Here is a 22,726-nt window from a genome sequence, read left to right on the forward strand (position 1 = left end):
TTGGGGGGATCCCTCACCGACTGCCCCTTTCATGTTTAGTCCTATATATATTTATATACAGAGGGAGCCGGAGCTGTAGGACAGGGAGGGAGGGTTTGTATCAGCAGCTGTGCATGTGCCAGCGGGCCTAGTTATAGACACACGGCTCCTGTGTGTGCGCCCGTTTCCTAGATCTCTTCATTAAACGTTATTGCGCCTGGGCTACACGGTGATTTGCATTGCTGGTGCAACTGTAACAAACCCCGGGGGTGTAGGTGCCACTTAGATTGTTAAGGACGGGGAAGGGCACTAGATCCTTTGCAAGGGTAACAGGGAGAAGAAGTGTTTCTACTGGATCCAACACCACTGCTCCCCTTCTGCAGGGGACAAGAATGAGAGAGAATGAGCCAGAGAGACACCCTGGTGCATCTGTTTGCTGGAGGGTACGTGCCTTTTCTTCATTTAGGAATGTCCAACCAGTAGCCCTCCTGTTGTGGCTGAACTACACCTCCCAGCTCCAGGCCATGCTGGCAGTTTTGGTTCAAAAAGCAACTAGGGCCACAGTTCCTTGTAAATGTATTTTTTTTTAAAGAATTAAATGCCTGTCATTCATGTTTTCTGTCTTACTCACCATGAATTGCCTTGCAGCGCTGACAGAAGAACAGTTCTATGAACTTTTAATTTGTCACAGTAACGCACAATAAAATGGTGTGCCTGTCATATGCAAAACTGGAGTGTGTCATTTAAAATTGTAATCTAAATGATTGTAGCACCAGATTTTCACGGTTTGTACGTCAAACAGGAAAATGTCATTCTCCCCGAGAATAGATATCAAAACAAATCCTTATCCTTTTCGCCGCCTGTATTTGTAAGTGCCAGAGGAGGGTGCCCTTTGGTGTTCAATCCACTTCTCATAAGCTAATGCTTCTATTTCTTGCAGCGTACGGAAGGATCTGCAAAGTATGCATTGACTGGCACTGCTTAGATATGAACATTTTATTAGGCTCCAAAAACTTTTTGTAGTGCGTCAGCTGTATTTATAAAACACTTGTTCATATTGTCCTCTGAGATGTGCATAAGAATATGGGGAAGAGGGAACTGGCAAGGCTAGCTCTACTGAAACCTGTGAATATATGTCTTATATTAATATCCTAGGCTGATTTAACCCAACTGACATGGCAAGAATGCATAGCCATTTGTGATGTAGAAGGGCAGCTGTGTGGCAGTGCTGGTGTAAACATTAAATGGGTATTCTGACATGCTGCATATGTGCACAGATTTAAAATAATGAAACTTCATTTATGCAGTTTCCATTTCTCTGTTGTGTTTGGTTGTACGGCTGCTATAGTGCTACAGTACATATTATGTGAACTTGCTCTGTCGCAGTATAAGGTTATGTCCATGTTATCGCCTGTTCCTTCCTTCAGGGGAAATATTACATAGAGCCTGAAAAGCAGGTAAAGCATAGAGGAAAGCTTGCGGCTGTAATAGTACAAGGCATTGCAGAAGGTTGCATCGTTCTAATGATAAAGGCAACATGTTCGTCAATTCCGGAAAAAACATTTGTTTCGTTCCAAACTGTTAACCCAATGTTGGTAACTTTTTAGCTAGACATTTTATCAAAGACAATTTTATGACATTTAAAAGACATTCCAGCGTTACAGGCTATTGATTCGGATCTCGTGTTCATCACTACAGGGTCCTTAGCTAAATCTAAATCTGGGCAGTCTCAGCAGAACTGAACACCCGAACTAAACCCGTTCGCAGTCTTATTCTGGTCAATTAGACAGCTGATATGAGTGGCCAAAGTAGGTTGCTTGTTGCCTCGCCACAAAGTTTTACTTTGCTGATGACTTATTATAGATGTAAATTTTAAGCCATCCGATGGCTTGGTTTTCTCTTTTACAGAGTCAGCACTCGTGCCGTTAAATCGGAGTTTTGATTCTTTTGAGGAGCCCCACACATACACCCATAGTCCTAGCAATTGGTGGTAATTAACCAGAATGGTTTCTTACATAAGCAATTTATGTAAAAATACGAAGTAATGGGGACAGGTATTGGTACTGGCCTCCTCCAGCCAGTTATAAGTATAGCAAAAAAACCATTACATAACCAATTTAAACACTACATATTTCTGTTACGATATCCAAACCCCAATCTATTACTTCAGTTTGTTTGAATATTGTTAAAGGTATACTTTTCTCGAATGAAAAGAAATGTACTTATGTCTCAAAATTGTAGCCCACACTCTAGTCTCCATAAATACTCATACGTATCTGTACTTGGACAGTATATGCAAAATTAATAATTCCCCAGCAGGCCTACCCATTCTAGAACTAAATGATCCTGCCCTTACAGTTGAGTTTGAAACTTAACACTGGCAATGCATGGTAATATGATAAGAGTAAAGTTGCGTTTCAACACCTTTAGCATACATGTCTGGGAAAACTTAGGGCTAAACTAACTGTATGTCTCTGAAATAGTCTTCAAGAGTCTTGCCTCAGTGCTACCTTATTACTGGCCGTAGTAGCTTCTCTTCATTGTTGCAGGCCTGACGGCTCTTTCTAATTCTATCTTCTGTACAGGGTTCAAATACGTATTTGATGTCTGGCAGCATTAAGTATATATCCTATTTGTAATTTAATCCTGTTTTTGTATGAGGAACTACCAGACAGCCCCTACCATTTATACTTGTAAATATGCTGGGATGTGTGATCTCAGCGCACCATGTATATTATGTATACAGTAAGTTATCCTATTTCACTGTGCATCTGCAGTTTGTTGTCTTATCAAGTTACTGTCATTTATTTCACATATCTGTTTAAACATTTCATTAAAGGACGATTTATGGATATATATTAAACCATAAGTGGACATGGGAAATTGCTGCTTGACTTTTCTTTTTTTCAAGGATGACTCGACGTATGCTAAAAATCAACATCAACATACAAAGTGACTTACTAACTGCATTCTAATTTCAAGTGGTCTTTGACTTTAGCGTCAGAACAGAGCCCTTATTGCCTATCCAACCGTTGCCCATACAGGTAGCAATCAGCCCTTCAGCTACTTATGAAGGGTTGTTCAGCAGTGATATTCATGCCTTTGCTGCTGCTTTTTATTGGTACTATATCCCGCAACAGACCCACTTTTTTTCTTTTGTGGTGAATTGTTACACAGCGTTCTCAACTCCCTGGCATGCTTTCTCTTCTTTTTCCAAATCTAGCAGCCATGACTGATTTATGGGTAGTTACTAACTCTGCTTCTATGCAAGAAATTGGCTAAATTAAGTTTTAGATGGAAAATGTAAGGGATTATAGGGCCTTTGTTTGAAAAGGGTATGTATTTTCCTCCTTATTTTCTTGTTCTCTACAATATATAAACTTTCTCTCTGGTTCATCCATTTCAGCTTGGTGGAATTTTCAATCAAGGATGTGGCATACAACTGCAACTAAATCCTAGGTCTTGTTGGGTTTTCATTCATGGTCACCATATACAATGGATTTATATAGCGATAAGTGGAGGCACTGCTGCATGCCCTTCACAAATATAGCCCCATCATATTTTACTCATGAAGCAACTGAACCCAAACTTAAACATCCATAGATCATCTTCAGATGTACAGCCATGGGCACTCCGTATGTATATGCTACACATTTTCACAACAGTCATGACTCAGTTTACAGCATCACAACAAATAAGCTTGTGGTTTGTGCCTCTGGTGCAATATTTAAACTAGCAGAAGTTTATGAAAACAACTGCACTAACAAGAAAAAAGGCACGTTAATTCAAACTGCGACAACTTGTTATAATGTACAGTTTTTTTTCTCTTGAGTGTGCTTCATTTCATGTTACAGGGCAACCCTTTTGAAATAAAAAATAAAGTAGTATAAAGGTGATACATTTATTGGCAAACACCCACATTGCTCAACAACTTCGTAACTTAGTTAGCCAATAAAGTTATCACCTTTATACCACTTTGTAACACGGTACAACAACTTAACCTTCATTTCATGTAAATGGCTGCAACCAACCTCTACCAAGTATATACTATTAAGACATAAAGGATGAATTATGCCTGTCATTAAATGATCACAATGGACCACAGCAACAAAGATATAGTTACTTGTGGTCCAATTTGTTCAGTTATGTTTTTTTCTCCGTTTATACGTGCATGACTAATAACTGCGACTAATAAGTTAATGCTTCATCTGAACCAACGTCTGGGGTCTAAGACAAACCTGGTGAACTTGCTTTTCTGTTACAGGCAAACCTTACTTGGCAATATAAATATTTTAAAAGATTTAGTGTTCTGGTTCCTAACCTAACTCAGCAATGTATCAAAATATAGCCATGCTGATTACTCTTCTGGTTGTATCACTGCTACTTTTGTAAATATTTATTCATTTGAAATATCATATACCAAAAACAACATAAAAGATGTTCCTCAGATTTGTAACGCGAGAAGTAATTTACAGTGGTGTTTAATGATTTTAATTAGTTTTCTGCTGTAGCCGCAAATTACATTGTATTGAAGGAGCTAATGGAGACCCACAATAAGCCGTGTGAGGTTCCATTTTTGGATCCAGACTCAGATTAAAAATTCATGGTATAAACCCAGAGAGAAAACAGGAAGAATTTTGCAAAAGTGTGAGAAATAAAAGAAGTGTACTTCAACCAATATTTTGTAAAAGCATAGCAAATACTAGCAAATGTAATGCAACCCTTCTACCTAGTACAGTGGCTTAGTGTGAAACACTTCTATAAACTTTGGGCTTTAGTAGTGACTGGCCTAACTTGTGGGTTGCCAATTCAAGCCCAGATCTATTTGTTTGCCAGATTTGTGCATTGGCCAATGTTGCCAGCCTAACGACCATGGGTGCTTGGAGCTATAGTTACTGGAGAACACATATTTAGCAGCCTTGACTGATGGCTTTGTTCTGATGACTGATGGCTAAATGAAGTGTTCTCTAAGATTATGATTTTTTTTTTGCCCTTGGATGCACCTGCTTCCTTTTTGTTGCAGTACCTGTTAATTATTGGATGCTTTATACATTCATTTGCTCTTCATTATACAGCTAAATTGTGATAAATGTGATTTATTTCCTTAAATCTTGTGGCTTGCCAAGCTATGCTTTCCTGCCAGGATTCACGTCAACTTGTTCTGCATACCTTTTTACCTTTTCTGGCAGTAGAAACCATGAAAATGAAAGGTAGGAAGGTATAACTTGGCGATCTGTTGATATTGGCAACAATCTACTACTACTACAAGGGCATTGCCCTGACACGTGTTGTAATAACCATGAATCAAGCCACATTATTGTCGATTACAGGATATTGTTATATTTGCTAGTAAAAATGGAAAGGCAATCATGTAAGGACTGATTTTTAATTCTTTGCACTGCTTATTTCCTGGATAAGACAAGGTTTCCGCGTATAGCAAAAGAGAAAATAAATTCTAAAACTACACATAGCTGTTTTCCAAAGCTTCCGTTTCACAGGTTAACCATAAACCATTCTGTATAGAATTTTTACCACTGTATAAATTAAGGATAGTATTACTGGATGAAGAATCCTTTTTCCTCTTCTGTTTGAGGATCTAGCCTTGTGAACATGACACCCCATAATTACTATGTGCCATAAGAAAGATGGTGCTGTGAAGCAGAAACACCCTGCGTCTCCCATTTATATATTTTTTGTTTATGGTGTATTGTATTTTCTGAGGCCTTGTGTGCTTACATATTTTTATTTTCATTTAAACGGTTGTTTTGCGTTTGTTTGCATCTGTCCATGATCTCTCTGGCCAGCGAAATTTATTTTTTACGAAATTGTTGTGAAAATCCAGGTACTCCCTTTTTTCAAATCTGCCCTCTTACATATAAGGACTTGTACTATCTGGACAAAGCATTCGACCTACACCTGCCTGTCCAACATCTTTTTTTTTTTTAACTTGGCATTATTAATATGATTTTGGTCCTTCCTTTTTTCACTGTAGCCTCTCCCTATGAGAGGAGACTTCTACATATTGGAACATTGTGGGTTGGATTTGTTTCCATTCATCTTGGCTCCCATTCATTGTTCCAATTCATTCCACAATAAAACTCTTCTTCATCGGGTCAATATTGTGCTGAAACAGGAAAGGACCTACCCTAAACTGTTGCCTCAAACAGGAAGCATTGAATTGTCAAGAATGTCATATGTTATGTAGCATTAAGGTTTGCCTTCACTGGACCATATCATAGGCACTGAAAAACTGCCCAGACCATTATTCCAAATATTACTGTCAGAATTACACAGGCAGCTCTTTTCTGATATCCACCTAAGACAATGAAGCATGATTGATCTCTCCAGAGCAGGGGGGAAATTTACTAACATGCGAAAATTCGCCAGCGACGGCTTTGCACCCATCGCTACACTTCGCCAGGTGAAAATTCTCTCAGACAACGCTACTTTACTAAAATGCGAAGTTGTGACCAGGGCGCCGAACACTGGCGAATTTGGCAACCAAAGCGAAGATGCACTAGCGTTCAATTATGCCTAGCGCAACATCGTTAGAGGTCTGCTCAGGCTAATTTGCATACCCCGGGAAATTATAAAGTTGAATGGACGTATATGTTGCAGCAAACACATTACATTGCACAAGTCCAGGGAACCTTAATAAAGAAAATAGAGTTGTTATAATGCCTTACACATAAGCCCGCTGTATAGTTTATGTGCCATATGTTAGAAAATGTATGGGGGAACCCGGTTACCCCAAATATTTTTTAAGAACTTTTGCAGGCTATCAGTCTGAAAAAACTAAAAGACGCCAGCGTTTTGAGGAAGATCTATGCACTCCAATGCACTTCAACTGGTCTGAGCTGGCGAAGTCAAGTCTGGCGAAAGCGGTAACATTCAGTAAAATCCACATTTTAGTGAATTTGCGTCCTTTCACCAGAGCGAAAATTCGCATGCCGATGGAGCGCAAATGAGCGATAGCGTCTGTCTCTATTGCTAGCGAAGTGACGCCTATGCCCATTAGTAAATTGGCGATGTCCCTGAAAACGCTAGCGCTGGCAAATCTTCACCAGCTTTAGTCACTTAGCCCTTTAGTAAATCAGCCCCAGGTGTTTCCTCTGCTCCATAATCTGTTGGTGGTGACCTATACATCATTCTATCTTATGCTGGGCATTGTGCACTTGTTAGGTTTGTATGTGGCTGCTTGCCTGTGGAAACCTAAATTGTCTAACTCCCAATGAATGGTTGTTCTGATATTAGTCCCTTTCTGTGAGCTGGGATGGTGTACAACTTCACAATTACTTCACTTTCAGTTTACTGGGTCAATTTGCTAAACTGACTTAGAAAGGCCCCATCCTATTACAGTGCCAAGACAAATCAAAGTGCTTTTTTGTATAACCTAGTCCTAACAATAAAGTCTCAAGAAAACATAGGCACACATTTTATGTCATTATTTATACAGCAAATTAAAGCCAACATGAAGAAGCCTTGGGGGAAAAAGTACACCTGATGATTCAACCACCTTTAGTTTATAACATGGATGTGCAATTTTTGTGTATTCTCTGAGATGGATATTTTGGTAGTGTAAGGGAAATTGTTTACTTTCTGCCAATACAGTCAATACAGATTTTGCCAGCACCAAGACATTCTTATGGAGTGTCTTACAATTGGGGTATAGGTTTCTTTGTACAGCATTCTTAAATGGGTAGATCAACGTGTGAACACCTTTTTTTCTTTTAAATAAGGATTTTAGATTACATTTTTATTCTGGAGTTTCCCAGTAGCAGTTTAGTAAAGCTGGCCATTCATACAGAGATCCACTCATTTGGCGAGGTTGCCAAATGAGCGGATCTCTCTCTGATATGCCTACCTTGAGGTCTGCGATATTGGGTTGATCCGATCGTAGGCCATAGGGCCAAACGATTGGATGACAAGTAGAATACGGGCGGTCGGATTGAGGACTGTATCAACATGCCGATGTGGTCCTCGATCCAAGGGGATTTTTAAACCTGCCCAATCCACATCTGCCCGACTTTTTATGGATATATTTCTCAACAGTATCTGTGGCGTATTAGCAACTATTGTATCAATTCAGCTGCCTTTAATGAAACTCAGGAATTCTGCTCAGCAGGGACAAAGATAAGAAATGTATCAACTAAATGTATCCATTTAGAACAGTTTACAGGGTTGCGACCTACCCCCCCTCCCAGAGCTGCTTTAGAAGGTGAAAAATTACACTTTATACTTCAATATTAGAAAAGTCGTCACAAATAGAAAATAGGAAGTAATAATAAAAAGTCTTTATTCCTGGTGAACTGTCTGAAACCAACTGAAATGAAAAAAGTGTTGGAAGGTGAACAACCCCTTAAAGGGAATCCTACACGAGACCTATAGATCCCCAAAAAAAGCTTTTCTACCCAAGTTGAGCCTTTAACAAAAAATGCTGTCTGGGTCATTAACCCCAGCATTAACAAGTAGACTGTGAAGGTCCAACTATATTATTCTTGTTTTTAATTGCTTAAATTTCTGTTTTCGCCCTCTCTTCTTGATCCCCCCCCCCATTCTTCCAAGCTGCTGCCTGGTTGCTATACAACATTTAGGGGCAAATTTACTTAAGGTCGAATATCGAGAGGGTTAATTAACCCTCGATATTTTAGACTGTCGAAGGTAAATCCTTCGACTTCGAATATCGAAGTTGAAGGATTTAACGATATTAGTTCAATCGATTCGAAGGATTTTAATCCATCGATCGAATGATTTTTGTTAGACCAAAAAATGCTTAGGAAGCCTATGGGGACTTTCGGACATTGACTTCGGTAGCTTTTAGGTGGCGAACTAGGGGATCGAAGTTTTTTCTTAAAGAGACAGTACTTCGACTATCGAATAGTCGAACGATTTTTAGTTCGAATCGTTCGATTTGAAGTCGAATGTCGAGGCCGAAGGAGCCCATTCGATGGTCGAAGTAGCCGAAAAAAAACATTTGAAATTCGAAGTTTTTTTCCTCTATTCATTCACTCGAGCTAAGTAAATGGGCCCCTTATAGTACAACAAGATGGTGTATTATCTTTTTCATATCTTCACATTTAATACATAAAAAACTTGCTACATTTGTTTGCCACCCGATCTGTTGGGAACTGGTTTAGTGACCTACTTGGCACAGATAATATTTTCATAAATGACTGGTTACAACAGAAAACCTCACATTATAGAACTCAAGAATTAGGAATGAATTTCCATGCAATTGGATGTGACTGAGTATGGACTGCAGTTAATGTTTGCGTGGATATACTTCTCATCTAACCTATTACACATTCTTGGCTGGGAGCCGCTCACAAGTAGGCGAAGGGTCATGGCAAGCAGAGGAGTTCTATGGATATGCATAGGAAGGAATGTAGTTTGACTTGGTTACCCAGCTCCATGTTGTTGTCTAAAAGCAAAATATTCACCTTCTTTAGAAAGACACCCAATGACATAAAGGACAGGCTGTCGGATAATCATAACGTAGTACATCTTCTGTTTTGTTTATAATTATGCACCACAGTTACATGTAAGTCACCTTCACAACAATAGGCTTTGCTTAATGTACAGTTTCAAGTGTAAAATTATTACTATGGACTTGACTTTTAAAGAGGACATTCCCCTTTTTAAACAAACTCTAATTAGTCTTCATTGTTTTTAATTTCTTTAACATTTTCTTTCTAAAGTTTTGAGTTTAGCTGCTGTCTTGTTAAAGGGGACCTGTCACCCTAAGAAACAATTCCAAATCCAATTTTTGGAAGGTAGTCAAGCAAAATAAACTTTAATCAAACTATATAAATTATTTCGATCTTGTTTTTTTTAGTCTTGGAAATCACAATCACAGCAAGCAGGCAGCAGCCTATTTGTATATTTTAAGGAAGGCTCACAAGGAGCAGAAACACACGTCTGCTTATTGCCACTCTGTGTGCATCTTCCAGGGCACTTTCCTTTAAATAGTATTATGAGCGGCATAGAAAAGTAAGCGATTTTAGCATTGGAAGATGCTTAGAGGAGAATTTAACACTAACGTTAAAAAACCCTACCCTCTTACCCTACACTGACCCCCCTCCCCCCAGCCTAAATGTTACCCCGGGCAAATGCCCCTAACGTTTTACTTACTCCTTGGTGCAGATTCAGGCATCAGAGTTCACAGGTGCCATCTTCTTCTCTTCGGAATGAGACCAGCGTGGCGGCGCATGCGCAGTTGGAGAAATTTTCTGTTTTGCGACAACTGTCCATGCGCCGAAACTCTCAAAAATTGTCAAAGAGCCGATCTCAGTCCGAAGATTACCGAAGCAGTTGAAGATGGCGCCCGTGACCTCTGATGCCTGAATCTGCACCGAGGGGTAAATTAAAGGGTAAGTTAAAATGCTAGGAGCATTAGCCTGGGGTAACACTGGCTGGGGGAGAAGGGGGGGGGGGTCTGTGTATGGTAGGGTTTTTTTTAACGTTGGTTAAGGTTGAATTTTAACCATTTACCACCCACCTGGTTATTTTGAGCTAAATGTATAATGATGTGGTGCATATGGATATTTATTGCATTAGGGTATAAGCACACAGGACTGTTCATAGACTTTTTCCAACTGCATTTTATAGAGTGTCAGCCTGTGAGCGCAAACATGGGTTGGATTTCAGTATGAAAACATAAGAGTATGCATGTTCACACTGAAATCCACTCCATGTGTGCTCCACAGGCTGACACCATGCTGTCCATGTCCTTGTAAGAATTACCAGATGAAAGCGCACCCCCCATTTTTGTGTTAAAAAATAAATGCAGATAGAGAAAAGCCGATGAACAGCTTCTGTGTGACCCTGTGTTTTGCTGTAGTTATTATGTTTTGCATCCATGTGATTAACAGATTAAATATTTATTATTCCTTTGTACAAAGCCTTTAGCACTTTGATCATCTGCCTGAGAGTGTGTACTTGTGCAGTCTTGTATTGTGAATAAAGCAAGATGAGATCAACTAATGATTTTTATCTGCTGACTCGGCACACTAGTTAAGGTTTCTGATGCCCTCGTTGAGCTTTGAAACCTCAATATTTTTTTTTTTCTTTTTCTGGTCAAGGTTTTTTGGGAGGAAAACTTGAGTTTTTATATGGAAAAAAAAAATCTCAAGATTTATTATACCCTGAAGCTGCTAATAGTCCGAATCTAAAAATCCACTATCTCAAAGCAGCCACGGTCATGTAGATAGCAGATGTCCCTTTTACAATTTGAATATATCGTAGTCTGCGCTGGGTTTCGGCCAATAATCTGAAAAATTCAGGGGGTTTCATGTGATCACCTGACAAAATCTAGTGATTTTGCCGTGAAATCTGAAAAATTTGTAAAGGGTCTTTTCCCGCACCAAATTTATTAATATACAAATTAAGATCATGGTTGGGAGTTTGGTCGAGCTTGGTTTAATAAAAAAATTAGATAAATAACCCCCCTTCATGTTGACATGTTGCAGAAGTTTTGCTCTCTTGGTTTGGAAAGAATATATGCAGCAGTGAATTCTTTTCAGAATCGTTGTTGTTGTTTGGAAGTAAGCAGAGTTTTTACTTATAGAAGTAGTTTTGTGCGTAGGGAGCATCTCTGTTCAGCTAGGCCAAATAGTGCTATGACTTTGTTGAGTTGACTGTAAGATAACTCTAAAATCCCGGCGGGTGTTGATATGCACCCACCCATTACCCCAGACACTAACATGGACTTCCTGGGTGTTGAGCTTGTTCTTTGGCTTGCATTGTGCCATGGTGCACTTGCCCTGCTATCCGCGAGCTGGAGCATGTGCACAAAAGGCAGAACCCATGTGTACTTTCACTGTGCTACATGGAGGCCCTGAAAGACAGATTCTGTGTTTATAATTTTGTATTCCTCATTTTTATTCAGGTCTTCTATGTTTCATGTTCCATCTTGGCTTCCCAACTGCTGCCAGGTTAGTTTTAATTAATTTTTAGTATAATGTATGCAGTGATTGTCTAAGACAATCTGCCAGGAATTGGACACACTATAGTGGTGGACCCCAACATTTTTTACACATGATCCACTTTCAAATGTAAAAAGGTTTGTGGAGCAAAACAAGTATGCAAAAAGTTGGTAGCTAGGGGTTACTGTTTGGCAGTACACCTGTTTTTTATGCAACTAGAACTTGCCTCCAAGCCTGAAATTCAAAAATAAATACCTGCTTTGAGTCCCCTGGGAGCAACATCCAAGTGGTCGGATCCATAGTAAAAGTTAAAAATGGACTACCCTCTTAAGCTCTAACAACCAAAGAGCAGTTTCAAGCTGGACAGTGATAACGTACTCTCTGTCCAGGATTAACTGCAGTCTCTCACATTTTGTATTACATCATCTCTTTATTTCATCCATTAAAAGCTGTTATATATGTTGAGCACTGCTTTGCTGAGTGGGAGTGGCCGGGAACCCGCAAAGGACTCCTGGGAGAGTGTAACGGCGAGCTCCTCATTGCGCATACAAGTAAAGCAAAGATCAACCTGGATAGTTGCCTAACAAAAAACTAAAAAAAAGGGCAATATTTTTAAAATGAGGACCAACTGCAAGTTTTCTTTGAATACCATAGTATACAGTACATCAACTACTGAGCAGACTAATGGAGTTGTTTAATTTCTACTGAGACCCTATTACTTGCTTGGGTAGAGAGGATTATTTTCTTTTATTCCTTGGACACATCACTCCTGGCTGCCAAAACTGGCCACACAAAAGAGCGTCTGTCTTTCAATGAGGCCATGGTGCTCCATTCCCATAGTGTTTGTGTGAAAACTGTTTGCTAATGGGCACACTGGCCAACGCGCTGCTCTACACACTTCACTCATTAGAGACATTGTTACAGCCCACGTCTGATTTTTAATGGGGCTCCCACTGGGGATTTACTTTGCCAGGTACAAAGTTTATGCCAAGTTCTGTTACTCTACATTGCCAGTGGCCTGATAAACTGATATTGTTCTTGATAATAAAGTTTACATTTCTCTACAGTATTTACAAAGCCATAATGTTGCTTTAGGGTTAATGGCAGACAGTGATTTCTGTTGTACTGTAAGTGGGCTGCACTTCACACAGTATGAACCTGACAGTAATCTAGAGCCGATTCTCACTGAAAGGTAAACTACCCCTCTCACTGCGTATGTGATAAGCCCTATTACATGGGTTTTATTTATTGGTACAGTAAAGGAACAACAACACCAACAAATGAAAGAGTTTTAAATATAATACAATGTTGGCATGCACTAGTAAAAGCCGTGTTTTTGCCTCAGAAAGACTATTATAGTTTAGTTGTGTAGTTAGGGGGGCAGCCATTCAAGCTGGAAAAAGTAGAAAAGGCACAGGTTACATAGCAGATAACAGATAAAACACCATTGTATTGGACAAAGTTACCTGTTATGTGTTGTGTAACTTGTGCCTTTTCTTCTGTTTTCCAGCTTGAATAGCTGCCCCTGTGGCTACACAGCAGCTTATTTATATAAACTATAGTAGTGTTTCTGAAGCAAACACACAGCTTTTACTATTGCAGAGTAACAGTACATTGTATTTTAGTTGCTTTGATACACGTTTGGTGTTACTGTTCCTTTAAGGGCATGCTAGCCATTTTTAGCCCAGTTTCTCATAAGAAGACACCCAGTGGATTATGGTTTATTTCTTTTAATAATATAACACTGTGGGGTTAAATATATTTGAATGGACAATGTTTCTTCTGTGTGAAGTAGACTTGGGAAAACAGCTTTTTTTTTTCATTGCTTCCCCTCCTACCAGTTCATCCAGTAAAATGTAAGAGGTGGACTGGTAATTTGTAGTTTCCAACAATGTCATATTCATATTCCCTTTATGCGGGGTAAATTAAAATAGTATAACAAACAAATAATTTTCTTTCTAGTAAACGATAATAGAGAAAGACTTGATAAAGCTGGAATAGTGATGTGATAGAACTGCAAGTGACCAGGATTAGAATAAGCACTGAGCTAAAACACGGAGTGTCAAATGTTTAGCGTTTATTCCACACAGATCTAAGGAGTTATTATTAACATGTATTTATATAGCGCCAACAAATTGCGTAGCACTGTAGATTTGAAGTCGAATACAGCAGTAAGGGTACTTTTTATTCCTTTGCTACTGCATGGTACACTCTTCTTAGCAAAAAAGATGTTGGTGTATATAATTAACTGTTTTTAATATGTATTTTGTTATATTCTTAGTAATATTTACACACAGAACGAAATACTCCCGTGGAGGAGACACATTTTCTTTAATAAGGAGGATGAACTATTGACTGATAAATTGTGTTCTCAGAGACTAATAGAATCATAATCAAAGGCTGTATATTCAAAATAGTCATAGGAATAGACAGTCCTAGGTTATTTGCTGACCACTTACTGCTCCAGTCTTCTTCCTTAGAACTAATGGCATATCCTTGGCACAAGAACGCTGCAAGAGTTACGTTTATAGAACATTTTAAATAGTAATACAGGTATGTGACCTGTTGTCCAGAATGCTTGGTGCCTGGGGTTTCCGGATAATGGATCTTTCCGTAATTTGTATCTTTATAACTACTAAAAGAAATATGTAACCATTAAGTAAACCCAATCGGCTGGTTTTGCTTCCAATAAGGATTAATTATATCTTAGTTGGGATCAAGTACAAGGTACTGTTGTATTATTACAGAGAAAAAGGAAATCATTTTTAAAAATGTGGATTATTTGGCTAAAATGGAGTCTATGGGAGATGGCCTTTCTGTAATTTGGAGATTTCTGGTAACAGGCTTCCACATAACTGATGCCATGCCTGTATTGTCTTAAAACTAAAAATACAAACTAGGGATGCGTCGAATCCACAATTTTATGGTTCGTGCCAATCCCAAACCCTTTGCAAAGATTCAGCCGAAATACCGAACCGAAACCGATCCCTAATTTGCATATGTAAATTAAGGAAAATGGGGAATGATAACCTAGCGCCCAGCACATGGTCATTTTTTTGGATTCAGATTGGCCAGGCACTTGAATTCAGGCATATCCAAATCCTGCCATGAAAGGCGAATCTTGGCCGAACCGAATTCTGGATTCAGTGCATCCCTAATACAAATGTATTGTTATTGCTACTTTTTATTACTCCTCTTTCTATTCAGGCCTCTCCTATTCATATTCCAGTTTCTTATTCAAATCAATGCATGGTTGCTAGGGTAATTTGGACCTGAATGCTTAAAATGCGAATTGAAGAGCTGCTGAATATAAAGCTAAATAACTCAAAAACCTTAAATAATAAAAAATGAAAACCAATTGTATATTGTCTCATTATATCAAACTCTACATCATATTAAAAGTTATCTCAAAGGTGAGCAACCCCTTTAACATATGAAATGATACCGAACAATAAATAAAAAGTATTTTGGGAAAAAAAGGTAATGATTAAGTAAAGCAAAGGTTTCCCTTTAACATAGTAAAGTCATGTGGTAAAGGCTTTCCTTTTACTTTGACAGTAAATGCAAATATCTAAAGCCAAGGAAAGCCCCCCAATGTTCCTCAAAGGGTGTAACATTGCCCTTATCAAACTGCTTTTTGGGTGTTTTTTTTTCCAAACAATGCTTTACTTTATCTTTAATCCCTCACAATAAAATCATGTCATAACAGCAGCTCAGATTCACCATTATTGTTTTGTACATGATATCTACATCTCCTGCGCCTATCTTGTGCATAACCCCACCTGCTGTCCCAACAAGTTATTGACTCCCCTGCCCAATAATAATCATGTCTCTGGAGTCTCCGAAATCCTTCTACATATGAGCAGACTTTGCTTCTTTGTTCTGCATAGGCATCAGGCCACAACTTTAGCATAAATTGCAAATCCTGGAAAGCAGATAGGGAAATTTTGGAAAAAAAGATGGTAAGCGTGCATCTAAAGCAGGGTTTTCTTGTCCTTTAAAGAAGGAAAGATTAAAACTAATTAAGCTTTATCAGAAAGGTCTATATGAATACACTAGTAAACCCTCATGCTGCTCAGTCCTCTGTCAAAAGAAACACCACATTTCTTACTTTCTATTGTGTATACATGGATTTATGTATCAGACGTCCTGTTTTAAGCTTAAACCTCCAGGGCTTGGGCTTGAGCATGCTCCGTTTGTTTCTCTCCCCCTCCCTCCTGAGCTTAGAGCTATGATTAAACAGGGAGAGACTCGTGGCAAGAAGTGGTGTCACAGCAAGCTAATATGGCAGCTGCTGTCCTAAACAAACAGAGACAGTATCTAGAGTGGTTTACTCGGGTATGAAAAAGCATTCAAAAGAATAAAAATGGCATTCTAGCTTGCACTGTTGAGGCTAATCTATTGGCAATAAACTGACTTGGTAGCTTTCCTTCTCCTTTGAAGAAAAGTGTGTATCTTTGCAAATTGCTCAGTGCAAATATGTTTTGCTAAAAATATGAAGGAAAATGTAAATATATATATATATATATATATATATATATTTCTTTATTGTGCAACATCTTTTCCAATTGTTGCCTTTCTCCTCCCCATTGCTGCCCTTTATTGGTGCCAGCATGATGATGTCTCCCTTGGCACTGGGGATGTTAAAAACTCTGGGGTACTGCATTCCCAATGCGTTTGTGTGCTGCCTAATTATAACACTTTGTTCATTCTTTGTCAGAGGTACCTTGGCACTGCGTGTCGGTTAATTCTGAATAATTCAGAAGGCTGTTACAAAGAGAGCACAAATGAGACCATCTATCCTGTGATATGTTTCAGCCACAATCTGGAATAAACATGTTGCTTGGAGCTTTCTAAATAACAAGCTTCGGAATTCTAGATTCCATATTTGTATTTTACATTTATCGTGCTAAAAGGGCGATGTAATTCTGTGTACGTTCTTTTTTTCTTGTGCTCTTGCCTGGAGCATAGTCACGGTTCTGCTGTCCAGTTTTACATTTGACTATAAATAACAGTCAGTTAACCTCCCTATTTCTCTAATTAGACCTTATCAAATTACCCTCTGTGGCAGTATGCCTGTGAATTAAATGTGAAGTGCTGTTATTTATGACACTTGTTTTTTGTTATCCACTAGAAAACACTGTGCAACTATTGTTACTGTAAAATACCTATGGGCCCCCCAGTACCATTTATGTCCCTCACATTGTTTTAATAAAATTGTTTAACACAAAAATGTTTAATAGGTAGGACTTTTGAAGGCCGCTTTAAAAAATGAAAAGACGCCAGTGTTTTTTACAACTGTTATGACTTTCTGGCATACAGGATATGATGTCACTGACATAAGATTGAGGAGGATGTAGCTTCATTTTATCAGTTCGCCTGGTCTAAGGTGGCGAAGGAAACTCTGGCGAAAGAGGTAATGTTCTGTAAAATTCACACTTTAGTGAATTTGCGGGGTAACGGGCGTTCACATGAGTAAAAGGGTGCGAAACTGTGCTAGTGATGGTCTCTTTTGCTAGAGAATTGTTTGTAAATTGGCGTTGCCCCTGCGGATGAGATGTCTAGCGAACAGCCATCTTTAGTGAATATGTTTGTAGAAACACATGGTTGGCATTGCAGTCTTCATTCATACCTGTTGAGTTATCTGCACGTGGTCACCAGTATTGGGTCTTTCCAGTTTCACATTGGCTGTAGGGCTACGCCTCATAATTTTTCATGTATATCTGGAGGCAATATTTCTCATTGATCCATCTTAACTTTTTGGCATTCATCTGATGAACACTGCAGCAAGGGTACATTCTCCTTGACCCTAACCACCTGTTTTGAGCCACCTGGGCCCAATGCCAAGATATTATGTTATATTTAGTCTTCTATTACTACTTTATCAAAAATATATTCTCTTGGTTCCCTGGGCTGTTCCTGTTGACTTTCTCATAGCCTTAAAAAAATCCTTATTAATGTAGCCCCCATGGGCCAAAGCACAGAAGAAAATCTATTCTCAGAAACCTTCACACAACAGCTTGCCACAGCAGTGTTATTCTGCAAGTCAGTCATTGCACTGTTGTGAGTGATTATATAATATATATGTGTTACCTGTCTTCTAAGGCCCATTTCAGTTGGGTTCCCATGCCACCAACAGGATTAACTGTATATATACACCGATATTTAAAAAAAAACACATCCCTGCAAAATAGTATAGCATGCTCTAGTGAATGCAAAAATGTGCCACAATACCCCTTAAAAAATCTCCATGAAATCTCTTCTGCATCTACCTGGTTGCTGAGCAGTATATGATTTTCCATTTTGATTACTGGGTTTCTTTTTTCCTCTGCATTTTGTTTAATGGTCTTATATATTATACTTGATGTGTTAAATGTTGCTTGGCTTTCCCAGCAAAGTCTTTCTGATCTGATTAGCAATGGAAACACTTTTATTACAGAACCTTGTATCACAAGCCATAAGGAGCAACCCTCGCTCTCTGCTGGGCCGTTAAACTCATTGATCTGGAAAAAAACGGACCAATGTCACTTCTGCTTTATTGCACTTCTCTGTATTAGTTGGATGAGATCTTTATCCATTCAGCCAAAGGAGCTGTACCTGGCTTTGACTGTGCCTGTTCTCTTTCTGCAACTTGCAGTGTTAATTGAAGCCAAGCATTGGTTGATAAACTGCTTATGGCCAACACTCAAAACATTGTTCCTAGAGTCAGAATAAGGAGTACAGAGAACAAATACAGCTTTCAATAGCAATTACATGTACAAATACAGGGTCAGATTGGGCCGAGGGGGGTTCAGGGACCCTGTGGATCGAGGAGGCGGGCACTCAATTTGACAGAGGGGGTTTGGGGGCCCCTGATGTGGCAGCCCAGGTGGGGCTGTACCCAAATTTGTAATTTATGTATTTTGGGAAAGTTGCCCTAGAATCACACTTCTTTGTTTGAAAAGAATATAACATCTAAGTTGGGCAGTTGGCTAATTGCTTAGTGGTGACAACATTGGTTTAGGCCAAAAAAAAGTGAAGAAGTAGAGTGGTGATAATGGAGCTTGGGAGAGAGAATTGAACATGGAGAGTAATTAAAGTTTTGGGTCAGCAAACAGGAAAAGGATGAAAGGGTGTCCCAGAATAAAAAGGTACAGTTATTTGCACCCGGGAAGATTCTTCCCGTTTGTTACCTGAGCATTTTTCCCTCTCCGAATTAATTCATTCTTTAGGTAAGTATCTGCAACTAAAAGTCAGATGATTATTGCTCAAAACCACTGGCTAATGGATTTTCCTGTATCCTTACCATTTTGGCCAATTCAGACCAATTCATTGATTGTAATTCAGAGCATTTTTCAATTTTGGAGGCTTTGTACTATTTATGGAGCATTCATTTGAACAGTAGCATTACACTGAAAGCTTGGAAATTAAGGGGGTTATTTATTAAAGGTGGAGTTTTGTTTTCCCAAAATAATTGAGTTTATTATGCCCCGAAGTTGCTTAAAGTCCAAATCCAAAAATACTCCAGCTAAAACCTGTCGAATTCATGTAAAAGTCCATAACAGAGGTCCCTTTAATAATTTGAAGATGTTTTTTGCCTTCCTGATTTTCGTGTGTTTTACGCTGCTTTACACTTGAAAACTCGATAAATACAAGTTTCTTTTTTTCATTCCAAAAATGTATTCATAAATAAGCAAACATTCAACTTTGTTCAAATTGTGAGTTTATTTGAGGTACAAAAAAAAAACCTCACAAACTGGACCTTTAATAAATAACCCCCTAAATATTCTACAGTAGAAAAAAACATAACTTAAGTTGCATTTTAGATTCTTGCCATTTGTATCTACAAGCTCTAGTAATTTCCTTTTTGTCTTATTCTACCATAGATGTGGAGGCACTGTTGGTGCAATTTTGACCTGCCCATTGGAAGTTGTAAAGACCAGACTACAGTCGTCATCCGTGACTCTGTACATCTCTGAAGTCCAGCTGAACACTGTTAATGGTGCCAGTGTTAACAGAGTGGCAAGAGTATCACCAGGACCACTACACTGCCTCAAGTAAGAACAAAAGAAACCTACTTGATAAGAAGAGAAATTGTACCCTTTGGATTAGTGCCCAGCTATGATTGTGCTGTTTTCTGGAGATTTTATTTTTCATGGTGCCCTGTTAATAAATGTTTTTCACTGAACAATCTAAAGGCAAAAAAAAAAAAAACTCCAGCAGATTGACTGCAAAAACGTTATTCCAGGTTGTGGTAACACTACATGTTTCGGGTCAATATCCTTTATCGAGTGAACTTTTTGCCTTTGGATTATTCATAAAATTGAATTGCAGCACAGAGCAACTATAAGGAATTGGACATAATATTTCTCAATTTTCCAAGTACTGACCACCAACCTTCTTTCAATTGTTTCTGGTCATGCCCTTCTGGACCACTAGACCCTTCTTCCCGCAGATTTCGTATAAGGCTGTTCTAGCACTCCAGGAAGACTTATCAAGGCTAAAACTGCAAGCAGTCAGTAACACTTTGGAAAAATAAAGCAAAAGAAAATAATTACTTATTCATGCTCCCATTTTTAACATTTTAAAATATTGTGTGGCATGGCTCTCTAGCACAGGTCTTTCTATTTATCTGTTATTAGCTATCATGTTGGAGTCATAAAAAATGACGCACAGACCCACAACTAAAGCTGTAGTAAAAATTGGCACTTTTAAATATTAAATATTTAAATATCTTTATTCTACACTTCCTTTAATAGTAACATTGGATTGAGTATCCTTTCTACAAGCCGGGAAGGATGAAAAATAACTTGCCACTGCCTCTTAGTTCATGCTGGCTGGCTCTGCAATAAATGACTTCCTGAGTGGTTAGCTGTTACCATTGACCCATTTCAGGCTGGGCTTCATGTGTGATATACATATTCAGTTCAGTCATCTGTAAATGTTTGTGGCCTTCTCTGATCTGCTGAAAGGTTTGTTTTTCAGGCTGATTAGGAATAATTAGAATGAGCATGATATGAGCACATAATGCGTGGTTGCTCGGCTCATAGGAAGTTTCCAGCTGCCTTCTGCCCTTTTCCTTTTCTGCTAACAAAAAATGCACAAACATAAAGTCTACATAAAATGTAATATATTTCTTCATAATGCCAGGTTTAACAGTAACCAGAAGAAATAGTGAAAACTTCTCCTGTGATAAACATTTAACACCCCCCTCTTTTTTGTGTTTTAATTAAGTGTGTGTAAAAAAAAAACTGTATACTTTTTGTGTTTGTCCTGCAAATAAATGTATAGTACACAAAGGAACAACTTGCCAATTTTGCCATTTTGAATGAATTGCCCATATTTGGGGATGATTTTGAATGAATCGGCCATGTGCGGAGATGTAGTTGTAACTCTTATCTGGCATAGATCACAGAGCATACACATAACTGCCCACTTGATGAGGCAAGCGTAGGAACCCTCCATGTTATTGGCAGAGGAGCCTGGGAAACCTGGAACTAAATTGTGAGGGGCATCAATCTAATGGGTGTTGAGAAATACACTCAGATAATCCCATTGTGATATAAACAGAGCTATTGCAAGAATGTAATTGAAAACAGAAAGTGCAGGGGGCATCCAATAAATTAGAAGACAACTTGCAATGGGGTCACATTAAGGTCTGTCTTCAGGGAGTTCTTTTGTAGCCTGCAGTCGTCCTTTTCTCCAGTTTCAGCACCAAGGCCAGACTCTTCCACCATCCTCCTTCTTTATCCCTTTTTTATTCCTCCAGCCAACTACCCAAAAAGATTGCTGGAGGACCACAAGGATAGGGGTTTAGGTTCTTTTTAGCCCCTAAGGAATTAAGAAATTGTGGGTGGTCTTGATGACCACCTGGAACAAAAAGGATGATTAACATTTATGTGCTACACCAGACCTGCAAAAGTTTTTGGGATGCTAGGTATCACTTTACTGTCACATTCCAATATCTTTATTTATACTTCAACCTCCAATGCTTATAATAGCTATTTGTTATTCGCAATATTCTGGAAAGTCTTAATTGGACATTGTCACAATATTCTCTCTCTCCTAATGGAGGCCAAATTAAAGAATTTTTATGTAACCGAAGACCTCCAATGTTTTTTTTTTTTTTTGTTTCTTTCTTTCTTTCAGTTCTATAAAGTTCCATATTCCATAAAGGACTATGCTTAGGCTGTACAAGATAGCAGACTTTGTATTATTATAATGTATTTATAAAACCCCAGCATATTCTGCAGCGTTGCACAATAAATAGTTGTATGCATTAATTGTACAAGAAAACAATCTATAGCCAATACAAGAGGTAAAGAAGATCAAGCTAAAGAGAGTTTACTATATAAAAGATGTGGGGCCATTTGAAACTGGTTCTAACCACTTGGTATATTATCTTTTTACATTTGTTTGCAATAGACCCTCAGAACTGATTTTTCCCCTGGTTAATTATAACCATCTGCTACGAAGTTGATACAGCTTAAAGTATTAAGCTTTTTATTATTATTTACATGGTACCATCTTCTCCACATACAAGACAACAATTTGCGGACAGACAGAAACATTTCACCAAAGTAGATGTCTATAGCTGCAGTTTGTATATTGTTAGAATGGACCCTGCTCACGACCACTAAAATGATATCCAATTATTCAGACTTTAGAGCTTACCCCATTGAGCAGGATGTCACTGGTATAATGTGTAATAAGAATTTAGAAGTGTTCCAGGAGCTATTCATTTCAGGAGAAGGTCACTAGTCTATGTACCTATGTCACATGAAAAAACTGGCTGCCTAAAAGCAGCTTTCCACATGCTCACCTTCATTTAGTTTAATTACATA

General features: G+C 38.6%; 1 protein-coding gene across 1 annotated transcript; it reads left to right on the forward strand.

Annotated features, from left to right (window-relative positions):
* Nucleotides 1–17: 17 nt before the first annotated feature.
* On the forward strand, nt 18–21,185 carry slc25a36.L (solute carrier family 25 (pyrimidine nucleotide carrier), member 36 L homeolog). The gene is given in 2 exon segments (NM_001171958.1): nt 18–422; nt 19,769–21,185. Coding segments are annotated over 2 exon segments (216 nt in total). The 5' UTR covers nt 18–381; the 3' UTR covers nt 19,944–21,185.
* Nucleotides 21,186–22,726: the final 1,541 nt, after the last annotated feature.

Source organism: Xenopus laevis, chromosome 5L, assembly GCF_017654675.1.
Source record: "Xenopus laevis strain J_2021 chromosome 5L, Xenopus_laevis_v10.1, whole genome shotgun sequence".
NCBI lineage: Eukaryota > Metazoa > Chordata > Amphibia > Anura > Pipidae > Xenopus > Xenopus laevis.